The sequence below is a fragment of the Tachysurus fulvidraco genome, chromosome 23, assembly GCF_022655615.1.
Source record: "Tachysurus fulvidraco isolate hzauxx_2018 chromosome 23, HZAU_PFXX_2.0, whole genome shotgun sequence".
Taxonomy (NCBI): Eukaryota; Metazoa; Chordata; class Actinopteri; order Siluriformes; family Bagridae; genus Tachysurus; species Tachysurus fulvidraco.
In genome coordinates this window covers 14,218,845-14,233,197 of record NC_062540.1, presented here as the reverse complement: position 1 = coordinate 14,233,197, position 14,353 = coordinate 14,218,845, and the positions used below count along the sequence as shown (strand labels likewise).

At 38.4% G+C, this 14,353-nt stretch overlaps 2 protein-coding genes across 7 annotated transcripts in view; one reads left to right on the top strand and one right to left on the bottom strand.

Annotated features, from left to right (window-relative positions):
- Window positions 1-2,511: 2,511 nt before the first annotated feature.
- On the top strand, window positions 2,512-8,297 carry LOC113658115 (RING finger protein 223). Of its 4 annotated transcripts, none has more exons than XM_047806893.1 (4): window positions 2,512-2,676; window positions 4,071-4,153; window positions 5,572-5,718; window positions 6,143-8,297. In XM_047806893.1, exon 4 carries the CDS (start codon window positions 6,181-6,183, stop codon window positions 6,823-6,825), a length of 645 nt encoding a protein of 214 aa, XP_047662849.1. In that variant the 5' UTR covers window positions 2,512-2,676; window positions 4,071-4,153; window positions 5,572-5,718; window positions 6,143-6,180; the 3' UTR covers window positions 6,826-8,297. The 4 variants fall into 4 exon arrangements, with proteins under 4 accessions (XP_047662849.1, XP_027026112.2, XP_027026113.2 ...); XM_027170311.2 differs by having other exon boundaries at window positions 4,071-4,168; XM_027170312.2 differs by lacking the exon at window positions 5,572-5,718.
- Window positions 8,298-10,855: 2,558 nt separating this feature from the next.
- ptpn11b (protein tyrosine phosphatase non-receptor type 11b) overlaps window positions 10,856-14,353 on the bottom strand; it is a 30,719-nt gene continuing 27,221 nt past the window's right edge. For 2 of the 3 annotated variants that reach the window (XM_027170305.2, XM_027170308.2), the window contains exon 16: window positions 10,856-14,350. The gene's annotated coding sequence lies outside the window, so the exon portion shown is untranslated. The remainder of the gene's footprint in view (window positions 14,351-14,353) is intronic. The other variant, XM_027170306.2, reaches the window with a different exon arrangement.

Below are 14,353 nucleotides of genomic sequence, written 5' to 3'. Positions count from 1 at the left end.
AATTAACCTCAAATTATCCGGTTTTCGCCTAAAAATGTAAGCCATTGAAAATTCAATGATCTTAAAGAGACTCGGAGGGGCTGTATGTGCTAGATAAATGCTAGCTTTTAGTGAGCCTGTTGAGAAAACTCATAACCCAATGTAATTACTTCTTTCAGCCTAAACATTATGATTATTAAACAAGATTGTAACATTAGAGGTTTTGAACACAGAAACCTTGATGACTGGAAAGAGACTAGCATAAAAAGAGATTTGTTGTGCTAGATAAAACCTAACTTGCATATAGCTTGTTAAGAAAACTCATAACCCAATGTAATTTCTTCTCACAGTCTGTAAACAAAACAATATTTGTCATTAGAGCCCTGAACAATTCAGTAAAAAAAATAGCATGAATAACACTTGTACTGAATTTAGTTAAAAAATAAATGCTAGCTTGTGTCTTGTCTTAGCTTAGTCACTCATTTGATACAAATTTTTAAACTGAGGAAAGTTATGTTTTAACAAACAGGTAACAATTATTAAATGCCCTTGGTATTTAGCCTTCTCTGTATGATTTTTAATATTAATAAACATGTTAAGGTATGTTTTGCTAACCTGCTAATGTTAACTTGATATACAGTATTTCTCCAAGTGAGCTAATATTTATTAATAATTTCATTTCTGACTAATTTATTAAACTATGTAATGTTAGTTGTGGATATAACAAGCATATTTTCACAGATTTAACGATGTATTCAGTCAAAATGCAATATCGCACTTTTGGATTACTTTTTACTTTTACCTGAGTTAAGATTTTGCTCTTTGATTATTATATAGAATTTCACTCAAGTATCATTTCAGAACTTTTTTCACTCCTCTCCCATCTTTGCCATCTGTGTTTTTGTCTTTCATTTATTTATTTATTCCTTTTTCTTTGTGCAGTTACATGTGCGATATAAAAGAAATAACTTGGATGACTTGAATATATTTCCTCTTTTCAGTCTCTCCAAAGTAGGAATTGTTCCCAGTGAAAAAAAAGGAAATGTTCCCAGTGTTCCTTCTTTCTAAAAGATGAAGCATTCTTTGTAGACATTTGGATTCGTCCCAGAGATCGACTGGACCAAATGAACAAATCGACCGTAGCATTTGAAAGCATTTATTATAGTGATGTAAACACTTAGTTGTCGGTTTGCTGTCATTATTTCTCCTCAATTTGGTCACCTCACTTTACTGCTCCATTGCGAGCGTTCTTGTGTGAGCTCATGCATGACTTTCAGGGTATCGGTGAAGGCATACTTCACATTCCTGTAAAATGAGAGCTGAGATCCAGAGAGTGGTAAGCACATGAACCTGAGGGATTTGCATCCATACTAAAAGACTGGATTATATTGAATTAACCGATTATCATTGGGTTTGTCCCTAAATTATTTCCATTTTGCTGACATTCTCAAGTGGATAGACTGAGTATTTTATTATGGCTTATGATTGGCGGTAAGAGGCATGGTGGTATTCGTACTTATCTTATCACTTTGCACTGTTTTGCAGTGCAAAGTAGGTTGCAGTGTGCTGTCTAGCTTACTTATTTGCCTAACTGCCATTGCTGGGGGCTTAACCTCCTCCTTATTCCTCATCGGTATTGAAAGGCTACATGACTCACAGCTTTTACTCAATGTTAGAAATAAGGACAATCCTACTGTACCATTAACCTCCACCCTGCTCGACGTCAACATTCTTTTAACATCCTGTCTAAAATGATAGAGCTGTATTTGTACCTGGAGTTATTCAGTAACCCTAAATGAGTAGCTATCGGCCATTGGCTGTCTTAATTCTTCCCGCTCGGCATGCCATAACACATGAGTAAGCAAAACGGTTCCCTTCCTTATAAGTTAAGAAACCATCCCTTAGGTATAATGATCTAAATAATCTTTCATGAAAAAAAATCTTTCATGATTGTTTCAAGCCTATTGGAAAGAAAACCTCTATAATTAAGCAATATTACATTTCCTGACTTAGCCTAAACATTTGTGTGTAACATTAGAAAGTTTTTACCCGAGAAAAACTCAGTGACTGTAAAGCATGAGCTACAACATGGCTAACCGGCTGACAAAACCTGCCAGGTGAACATATGGGGTTTTATTTTGGATACACAAACTTGAATGGTGTTCCCAGTGTTTGCTTTTGCAAGTGCACCAAACTCCCCGCCTGTAGTTTGCATACAGACTGTTGCACCTGTGTAATCAAAGACAGGCAAAAGTACACCTAATTTCAATACGAGCCTCGTTTTATCCATGGCCTACACTTTCAGAGAAGCAAAGATGATAGAAATGATAGTAATGGAGATATCATGTCAGATAAGCTGAGAGAAAGAAGAACAGAAAGAAGTCTAAAACATATGTAGGAATAGAGAAAGACAGAAGGTCTAGAAATGTAACACTAGAAATTCCCTCGTCCTTCATGCTGGCCCTCCCCCTCACTAAGCCTGCCTCAAGGCAGAGTTATTGTTCGTGCCTATCAGTGTCATTTTGACAGGGCGTGAGGAACGTAAGGGCAGGTGAGAGTGGAGATGAGGCAGTCACCATGCAGCGAGAAGGCAATGCAGTTCTGTTCCACCTGTAGCACCACTCACTCCAGACTCGAGAATGTGAACACACTCTAAAAGCAGCTCAGGAAACAGAAACAAGACAGGAACACAAACAGGTAAGTGCATCTGTAGAGTTTGCCAAGCTTGAAAAAGTGTGTTTAGTTTGCAAAGAAAAACTGATGTGTTTGAAAGGAAACAACAATAAGACAAGCTGATATGCAGAAGAACCATGAGAACTAAGCCTGAAACGAGTAACCAAATACCATCATTTTAAATTAAACAGGTATAAATGATCAACATGATACACATTTTGTAACATCCTGAAGTAAATCTTTGCATTATAAAAATAAGATGGAGTTTTTACAGTTTAAAACATTGTATCCTTAATCGTTTAGATACTGTAACACGGTACGCTAGATTCTAAATGTCACACTTAGAGGGCAGGTCTTCCAACGCTGGAGTAATAGAACCATGTCAGAGTGAATTGGGTATTATAAAATATATACCACCGAAGGTCTCTACGCTCTCCTTGAGTGCGTAGAGAATTGTGAATTGTAGTGCAGGTGATCATAGAGACTCAGTCTCCCCCTGTCACTCTGCTGAGCCTCACAAGCTGCCCGGGCATCAGGAATGCCAAAGAGAGGGTAATAAGAGGAGAACAAGCAGGAGCATTGTGCACTGCAGGGAGAGTGAAAAGAGCAGACAGACAGACATGAGGACGGACACACAACACACACACACACACACACACACACACACACACACACACACACACACACACACAGACACACACACACACACACAGATACACACATTCACACACATACACACACATACACACACATACACACACCCTGCAGGCTTGTGTGAACTGGACATCTGGTCTGAAAACTCTTATCCCAGATCTACAAATGGACATACACACCCATACACACACAAACACACACATACACATGCTCAGTCATTTTCAGGATAAAGAGTACAGATGCCTTCTTAACCAGAATAAGTGTAAATATTACAGACAATATGGACAATGCAATCAACCTGACGTGATAGTAATCTTTGTTCTGTTTGTTCTATGGTCCTAAACTTCCAGTGGAAATATAAAATGTAGACTTTAGAACAGTGAAGAGCATTGGCTCTCACTATTCACCTTTCAGAGTGTCTGATTGTTATGAAAATGTTTATGAAAGACTATCAAAATCCTGACAGCACAATGAAAACAGAAACAACAAAGCGGTCTGTGTGTGCTGTGTGTCGTAAGCCAGGGACTCCCACATAACTCACACAGAGAAAACACATCCCGCATATGCACCATCATGCCAGCCTGAACGCAGTGTTGCGTGAGACTGCAGCCAAGAATCAAAGTGACTGCCAAACATCTGTGGAAATATTAACCCATACCAAACGAAAATAATAAGCTAGACATTGTTTATACCAGATTACTAGACACATGAACTGTACACTGTGTAACAAGAGTTCTCTTTAATCCCCCTCGACTTTGACACAGGCTTGTAAGGCGTACTGTGCTGCAGCTGCTCGGCTGGTCAAGCGTACACTGTTGTGTGGTCTCAGCGTTCTGCATGTACACAGGTCCGTAATTCCAAGGTACGACGTTATAAAGCTCTCACATGTTAATATATAATTGTTTTTGCTATCATTGCCATAGGCTTAATAATATTATTGCCATGTTCTGTAATATACACATTCGCACTTACACTTAAGTATGTAATACAAAGTCCAAAGGTCAGAGTCCAACACAAGGACTATTTATTTTCATTCATTAAAATATAAACAAAGTTTGGTTTCAGTACCTGCATATCTTACAGGAATACATTTTATTTTGTATTTTTGTTCTCAATACACCGAAATTGATTAAAAAAAAAAAGTTGATCAAATGTACACTTGTTATTAAAACCTGAATTTATTTCCTGGTTACACAATTGCACGTTTGGTCCATATAGTACTGTACACAGAGATTAATGGAAATGATTTTATAATCTCATTAGCCAGTGTCACCCAGATGAGGGCAGATTCCCTTTTGATTCTGGTTCCTCTCAAGGTTTCTTCCTCATATCGTCTCAAGGAGTTTTTCCTTCTCACCGTTGCTTCTGGCCTGGTTATTAGGAAATTTATCCATTTTAAAATGATATACTAAATATACATATTTTTGTAAATCTGCTTTGTGAGAATGTTAAATGCACAAATAAATCTATTTATTAAGAAAATTATATTATGAACATTAGAAGCATTCGAGTTATTCACATCTACTAGAAATAAACAAACAAACAAACAAACAAATAGATAGATAGATAGATAGATAGATAGATAGATAGATAGATAGATAGATAGATAGATAGATAGATAGATAGATAGATAGATAGATAGATAGATAGATAGATAGATAGATAAATAAATAAATAAATAAATAAGTCCAACCACTGGACTCTATTATAGTACTAGAAGATTTAGTCATAAATAAGTTTGAAATATAGGCTGACTTTAAAGTTACAAGGAACAAGGCGTAAGTGCTACATTTTGTTATTGTACCTATTTATTATTTAGGTACCTTATTTTATTATTCCTTATGATTTCAGATCCAACATAAGAACGAAAATATAGAAAATAAATGTAACATTCTTTTTAAATGCCAAATTAGTTGAAATGAATTCGAGGGGCATCAATCAAATTCAAGGAAAAGTGCTTACAGAGTCAGTAGCTTGGTTATCAGTTGAGACCTGAAAGGAGCAGCCAAGGTAGGAGAGATCAGGTCAAGAACACCTTTACAGTTCAGTAAAATCTGATAATGAGTGGAGATACGTGCCCGTGTAACACAGTACTAGTGCAATATCGCTCAATCCGGCGCAGTATTTGGCAAAAGAATTACAATGAGTAAAATTTGCGTGCCAGTCAGATACAAGGTCTAAACCATGCTAAAGTTTCTCAATGTTAAAAGTGGAGACAATGTCACAGATATTAGAGCTAGTAGATATTATTGTGCTGTTTTGCAGACATTTCTGCAGATACTACAGAAATGGAGGTCAATGTCAATGACTTCTGTAGTATTGACACACGTTCTGGCCTTCACAGTGGAGACTAGATAAAAGTATATACACATTGTTTCTCGTCTCTCAGTCCAAGTAAGCGGAAGTGATCAGGTATCTACTGCTTACTATTACTTTTACTATTATTCAGTAAAATTGTATGAAATGAATAAATCCCACCAAAAAGTCTTAACAACAAATCATCCCATTTTTACTGTATATTAATGAAAATGTCATCAAAAGACTTAATGAAATAAATAACGGTGGTTAAATAAAAGACTAGAAATTTTTACTAGAAACTTTAAAAGAGCAACAACTACACTGGATTAAAAACAATGAACTAAACCATGAACAATATGTAGATGACTTGATATTTTTTACATACTTTACTGACATTTTAGGTATAATATACTGATTGTATTCATGTAGTTATATCTTTCAAACAAAAACCATCTAATTGAATTAACTACAGTATGTATTGTGTATCCACTTAATCATAATTCCTAATGTGTTATCGTTTGTGTTTTGAATCAATTAGACATAAATGAGGTTTGAATGATCTGATGTACCTGTAAGATGGACCTGGGAGCGAATGTGTGGCATACCCAGGCGATAGTGGACGCTGAAGTGGAGAAAGGTCCTGAGCTGCAATGCTCCATTTGCTTCACCACCTATGACAATGTCTTCAAAACCCCAAAACAGCTGGACTGCACACACACGTTCTGCCTGGAGTGTCTCTCACGCCTCATGGCCATCTGCATGGACCCTCAGGAAAGCAAAATCTCATGTCCCTTCTGCCGACATCTTACGACCATCCCTGAAAATGGCCCTCCGGCTCTGACCACCAGTCACGAGGTTCTGTGTCGTCTTCCCAAGCACCAGCAGCAGGAGGAGTCCGTGTGGCTCGAGGGAGACAAGCTGTGCTACAAGCGGCCATTTAAAACAGGCATGCCGGCTTTCTGCATCTGCATAGACATTGGTGGCAGTGGGCAAGCCGCAGTTTCTCCACCTCAGACGCGTTCCAGGCCAGCCCTGATAGACAGACTCACTAACTGGAAGAAGTTGCTGCTGTTTATTGTAATTACAGTGCTAGTGGCGGTGATTGTGTTGTGGCCACTGCAGTGTATCGTCACCACGGGATCGATGCGCTGTGTGCCTCGATCCCCTTATCCCAACACCAGCACCACTGCACCACGCACGCTGTGGGACGCCCATAACTGACACAAACTGTCCGTCTTACACTCCTGAGACTGTACACTCAACAATGATGGGCAAGACATAAAAATAAAAGCTATTATTATTAGAAACTGAAAATGGGCTTTCAAAAGATCTGTGTGACCTTTCAGTTCTAATTAGTGTTCTTGCCATGTCATGTATGCACTGTCATGTATGCACTGTCATGTATGCACTGGCCATTCATTCATTCATTCATTTTTTTGTTCAGGGTTGTGGTGGAATCCAAACACTGAACTCGAGGTAAGACTACTTGATGGGATGCAAGTCCATCACCAATACCACACACACACACACACACACACACACACACACACACACACACACACACACACACACACACACACACACACACACACACACACAGACACAGACACAGACACACACACACACACACACACAGACACACACACACACACACACACACACACACACACACACACACACACACACACACACACACACACACACCTCACCAGTCCACCTACCGTGTTGTTTTGGAAGGTGAAAAGAAAGCAGAGAACCCAATGAAACTCACACAGACACATGGAGAACATTAAACTCTCCACACAGACAGAAACCTGAGTTCACGATCAAACCCTGAAGCTGAGACGTGGTGACATTTCCAACTGCGCTACAGTGAGCCGAGGGTAATGCAAATATTTTCATCAGCCTCTTGAGATAAATCAATGGCTTTGATCAGTAAGCACAGGACTGGAGTGAGTTATTATAGCACTAATGAGATGATGAGGTACTGTAGCACCCGTGCACAAACGTACCACCATTTAAAGGTCCAAAACAGTGGACTTCAGCACTTTCATTATCTGTGATTGTAGAAACTAATGTGAGTTTGTTTGCATTTTTTTTAAGATCCAAAGCCAAAAGATTTTTTTTAACTGTATGAAAAAAATGTAAAAAAGAGAGAAATTGTTGATCTTGGAACAGTATTTAAGTGGTTCTTTCCAGTGGGTGAGACATCGCATGCCAAAATCCATTAAAAGGTTATATTAACTTTTTGTAAGTGCACTATGAATATCTTTGTGGTTTTTCATACACACCAACATTTCTGTAATAATTCTATGTCTTGTATCTGGTGTATTTGTTCACATTGTATTTTTGACTGTATCTCTTTTTGTTTTGTGTACAAAATAGTAAATGCTGACTAAACACCAACGTTCGGAGGAAAAATGTCCATGATCGAGACTAATGGTTCTGTTTTAATAGTGTAAACACACTCTTTGCTGTAAACACACTCCTTGCTGTAAACACACTCTTTTTGCTAACTTTCTGTTATGTGTCAGTATCGGTAGCTCAGTTTCCCATGTGTGACCTGAACTGAAACTCAGCCAGTCAATCATGACCACACACACACACACACACACACACACACACACACACACACACACACACACACACACACACACACACACACACACACACACACACACACACAGGGCACTTTAACATCCACAACATATGAATTAAAGTTCATTCTGAAGAATTTGTGGGTTTGGAATTGAGGTTAAAAGTAAAAGACATGTGAAACAGTATCCAGCTCCTGTCTCAGATAATGTATAAACATACCCAAGGGGAAACTGAGGGAGCTTCAGCACGAGCAGCTGTCAGCCGAGACCATGAGAAAGTGGGGGGAAACAACGGTAGGACTTTTTTTTAAGAGTAACAAGGTGTTACGATGATCAGACACATTAGAAAGCACAACATTTGAACACAACGTCTACAAGTGTTCAAAATACTGAAGTCATCCAGATCTTATCTTGAACACGTTGCCATTTTAGTAAAATTCCCCCTCTCACATTAAGGCTGTAACACAATGCCACCGGTTTCGTCCTCAAAAAGTTCACATATAAACAAGAAGTGGGTGTGGCTTATACTGGATTTTTTTTAAATATGAACCCTACCACTATTGACTGGAAACACTGGGTTGCTAACGCACAAAAAGAGGCTTCTATTTGGCTAAAAAAGCTATTCTTTATTTATAAATGTTAATAAAGAGCAATTTGCATAATATTTTCTGAATTCTTGAATTTTTTTCCAGATTTCTGTTAACTTTATTATCTTCTAAATAACATGCCTGCGTAAACAAGCAAAGTTTTTAAGGAATAACATATTTCCCAAATCAAGACAATGAATTTTATCAACAATAGCCATGTAAAGACTCGACTATAAGAATCGACTACGGAGAGTCTTTTAAGCGTTGTGTCTGAATAATGTATTTGTTTTGTGCAAATATGATAGAAATATGGTTTTATTTTTTAAATATGGTGGAAATGTGATATCTAAGTAAGGCAAGTTCAGGTCAGTGTACTGAAACCTGGCACCACTTTCTACAAGATTCTCTTGACATAAGAGTAAAAACTTCAGCCTTTGGCATGTCAGTAATAATGTACATGCAGGTCTGTGCAAAATCTCTTAAAAGCTTCAGTAAAAAAAATGAAAGCAAACATTTGTTTGTTGCAATCGTTTAGGTTGTGTAATTTGTTACTGAATAACGCCTCCGTTCCTCACACACATACGTCCTGTTCCTTGTCCACATTTGTAGCCATGTCTAATCCTGAACTGAAACTCTCTTACACACACACACACACACACATACACACAAACACACAGACACACACACACAAACACTTCCGTGACCCTTGAGATCTACTTACAGTGGTAATTGTAAATATAAACCATATTCAACTTAATGCACCACTTAACATCTGGTAGTGTGTGAGAAGGTGAGTGTGGCTACGTCTCAATCGGGGCAAACGTTCAGTAGTGAGTGCACTGAGTAGGGAGTCGGCCATTTTAAGTGCTGTCTTAATCAAAAAATCCTTCAAGTGCACTAGAACATTCGCTCTCCAACAGAGAACTCACGATGCACCGGTAATATAATTTCTCAGCTTGAAAAAAAAACTTTCAGCCAACTTCATCTACATATCCAACTTCATCCGTCTGTCAGTAATTTGTTAGCGTAGCTGTAGCTTTCAGATGAACTCATGTTAGTGATTTGTAAGTTTGACATTCTATATTTGTGAACACAAAAATGAACACAAAATCTGAGATATTCGGTAAAGCCTGCAGTTTTTCTAAATAACCACTCGAGACGTGTTAAGTGACGCGTGATGTCGTGTGTGATTCACGTGTGGAACTTGAGTACAGCGATCGCTGAACGTCATTAAGTGCGTTTTCACTGTTAGGCGATTAAAGGAGTGTTTAGAATTTCAACAAGTCAAGTAAAAGCACAAAAATCTTTGCAAATTGCATCTGAAATTTTGAAAAAAGCTGCAGCATGATCATTTTTGGCTACAAATAAAGGGCCAGATTCAAGCCATCACTCTGTAATATCTCAGCACTGTTGTATTCCTGATTAGTTGTAAATGTGCTGTTATAGTAGAAGAACACATCACACCACCTTATTGTTGATTTCTTTGCTTATAACTGCATGAACAGGTTGTGTTTTATTCCTTACTGAAGCAATGGAAGGAACTAAAAGGGTCATTGTTGTTCTGAAACGTTACAAGCCTAGTGGTTAAGGTTTTGATCTGCCATTCAGAAGGTCCTGAGTTTCCAATCCCAGCTCCACAAAGCTGCCACTGCTGGGCCCCTGAGCAAGGCCCCTGAGCCCCTCAATTGTATAAAATGAGATGTGAGTTGCTCTGGATAATGTTGTCTGCTAAATGCTGTAAAGTAAATGTAAACCTAACTTTCATGCTTCATCTACAAGCCATGATAACTCGTCACATGTTATCCTGTCAGCCATCTTTATTTCCTCCACATTTTATTGCTGCAAAAATCACACACAACCATCTAATTTCTCTGATAGGCTTTTTCAATATTATTGTTTCAGATGTAATTTTGTGTGATCCTGTGTTTCAGTGTGTAATATATGTAGTAAGTGTGCTGGTTCTGACTGAAAGACTGCAAAAAACCAGGACGCTTTACTGTTGTGTTTCCCCCAAACAGGTTCAGATCATATAAGCTTTCTATGGTGGAAATGAAACAGATTTTAGTATTAAGTTTAAATATTCTATTGATTTATTTGTTATCAGTTAAGATAGTCATCGCATCAGCTGTGGTTATCAGAAAAGAAGGCGTTCAGGTTTAGCCAGTGCAAGAGGAAAAACAGTATTCACACAGGGACAGACAGCATACCATTAAACCTGTGATTCAAAAAAGAAAAACAAACATTGAAAGAAACTAATTTAAAAATGTACAATAGCAATGTTTTGCATACCTTAGGATTATTAACATTGCCCTGTCCAAATAATAATAATAATAATAATAACAATAATAACAACAACAACAACAATAATAATAATAATAATAATAATAATAATAATAATAATTTTGCCAATGAATTCTAAAACAATTTACAAAAGCATCCGGTCAACAGTTCATCATCATATCACATGTATTACTCATCAATTCACGTGTGTTACTAAATAATAAATCGGTAATAAATCAAATCTAGAATCTAAAACTCATCAGTGATGACAAAACAACATCATAGCAAAATGTTATCTACATGTTAACATCCACAGAACGTTCTCACACTTGCCGGCAGCTAGAACACAATTTCAAGTATTGAAGTCTCAGCAAAACACCAAAGATTTGACCCCTTTGCCATTTTCACAGTGAACACAACAAATATCAAGAAGAGACAAACAAGCATCCTTGTACAAAAGAGAATTCATAAATAAAATTCTTTCTTTCCAACAGTGGTAATAAGCTGGTTAATAAGCTTGAACATCGTTTCTCCTTTCAGTGTCCGGTTATCTGTAGCACATTTCTAGCAATAAAGCTTCATCTTCCCCACAGGCTAAAGCCTCCACACGTGTAGGTACGACATACAGTATTTGGCATCCATTAGCCATTAAAAGGACAGCAAACTCCTGATTCAGTGCAGCAGTGATAGCGCTGTTTAACACACATCAGCCTGTCATGTTTACTCGTGTGCTTCGTCGTTGCAGATTCCGTCAAGGCCAATCATGTACAATCTCAGATAATGAGAGGAACTAAACTGCGCTGCTGCTCATCACTCGTGTGAGATCCTCAAGGGTAGGACTTCTGTACATTTTATTTACACTCAGATTATGACTATATCTTAACGGTTGGTGGTCTGATTATAGTAACGGTTCACTAGGTTTCACTTTCCTGTGTGCATCATGCAGTAGAAATAGAACAAACAGATACACTTGAGGCTATTACACTAGTGAGAAGCACCTATTTTTATCTGTTTTTGACATTTCAACCAGAAAAATACTGAAAGTGTAATACAGCACCCTCGATAATAACTGCCACTCTTTTTGAAAATGAGCAAAAATAACAATTAAAAAAAAAATGCACATGCAATTAGAAATATGTTGTGCTCAAAATATAGAGGGGCTTTGTTTGACTTCATCATTTTGTTTCTACAAAACACTTCATATACTTTCAGAACTCTCTTCCTGTAATGTCTAACAAGGATGAAGTGAGAGAGAGAGAGAGAGAGAGAGAGAGAGAGAGAGAGAGAGAGAGAGAGAGAGAGATTTTAGTGCAGCATTAGATTAAATGCGTTTTCACATCTCACATGTTGATGTTGAGCTTCTTTCTGGCTAGCTCGCTGTTACGAATGAACTTGGGTTTTGGGTTTGATTTGATTTACTTATTTATTTATTTATTTACTTACTTACTTACTTACAATCACACAAACCAGTTAAACTGTGATATCTGGGCTCTAGTTCACCCATTTATCACCTTACTCCTCGCTGTGAGATGGCGGTTCAAATTCCTGGCATATTTCCAACCTTTTCAGATTGTGCTAATGGTATTAATCACTACTTATTATAATTAGGACTTGACTTGTGCAGGAAAATAGCCATGAGTGTTTTTTTGTGTTCTTTGGCTTGAAAAAGAAGTGAACTTTACTTCTCATATTTACACCCCATGGAAACAGGACATTATTAAAGAAAGTAAGCTCTTTTTGGGGAACATTCATTTTATATGAAAGGTGCCTGTCATTCTTGAGGGCACTATATCGTCTGAACCACAGCCAGGGTTCTTCTCAGTTCTTTCACTCGGCACGTCACCTTCATCCGTACATAGTCTTCTCTGCAACCACTTCCGTAGATGTAGACGGTGATTAATCCGACCCATCATAACCTGAGTTATTTTAAGCGTTCAGAATCTGGAGCACATGTCTAATCTTCCTCATGCCAGCATACGCCTCCTAGAAGATCAGCTCCTTTTGACATCACAAGTCATGCTGGTTTCGTCCAATCATCCTGTGTGGATTACTGGCATTTTACAAATTGCTTTTTCACAGGCAAACCTATTCCTAGTCTTGGGCCATCTGGACTGCTTAAATCTGTACAGAAGACTGTTACCATCTGTAACTTGACCAGCATGACCTGTCCTCTCTGCCTGAACTCCACGACTTTCATAAACCCGTCATAACTCACACACATCTCCAGTCGTATCCTGACCTTCCGCTGATGAAACACAGAGTGCAATCCCTGAACAGATTACAATCCCTGAATGCCTATTTATCACCGTATTTATAATACACAAACCCTGAACATCAATCAAAATGGTTTTAGGGTCTTCCTCTGAGAAGGCGGAATAACGATCAAATGACGTTTTTTTTAAATCAACCCTGCTCAACGATTCTGACATCTGTCACAAAATATCAGTCACAACGAAGAGAAAACGTGTCAGTAGAAATGAATAATGGATATACCGTAAGAGAAATAATCAGTGAGCTGCCAAAGCTTACTAAAACCAGATATAAAAAACGTCTGAGGCCATGCCTGCAGAGAAAAAGCTGAAACACAGAAGCTGATTGGTCTATGAGCCCATTAATAAGCAATATGTGACCTCATATATAATCAGTACAAGATGAAGCTTTGCAAAGCATCACAGCAGACTCTATTACAGAAGCAAAAAAATGCAGCCTGCTTATTGGCACATAGAAATCTATCTACGGCAACGTACCATTTTAAAAATTCACCCGTTTTTTGCTGTTAGCTAACAATAACATTAGAAACATCTCGGCATTCGAAAGTAGCTTGAGAGCTGGAACGAGTTGCGATTCTAGCTGGGGTTTTTTTTGTTGTTGTTTTTTTGGCGTGCAAGTTCAGCAAGATCTTCTGCCAGTGAAATGCGACAGAAGTCTATAGGACAGCACAAGGTCTGGCAGCAGGCATACAGAGTGTGGACAGGACAAAGTCTGGAGAAACCTGGAGTTAGTCCTGTGTAACAGTCTTTGTTCAGAAGTGATCGAGTAGCTGAGTGCTAGGTACAGTAGGTAGAACTGTGCCGGCTTAGCAGACTGGAGGGAGAAGCACTGAGGAGGCTGTGCTCTGGCTGTTTGAGGCGGATCAGGCACTTAGACAGCGAGTCAGTCGGTGAGGAAGGAGTGCAGGAGCTGTGCAGCTCTCAGGGTCCTCCAGTCATACCTCCACCACGTGTGTGTCCACTCAAGCTCCTAAATCACATCACAGCCAAGTGCCTGCACATAGCACCTCTACTG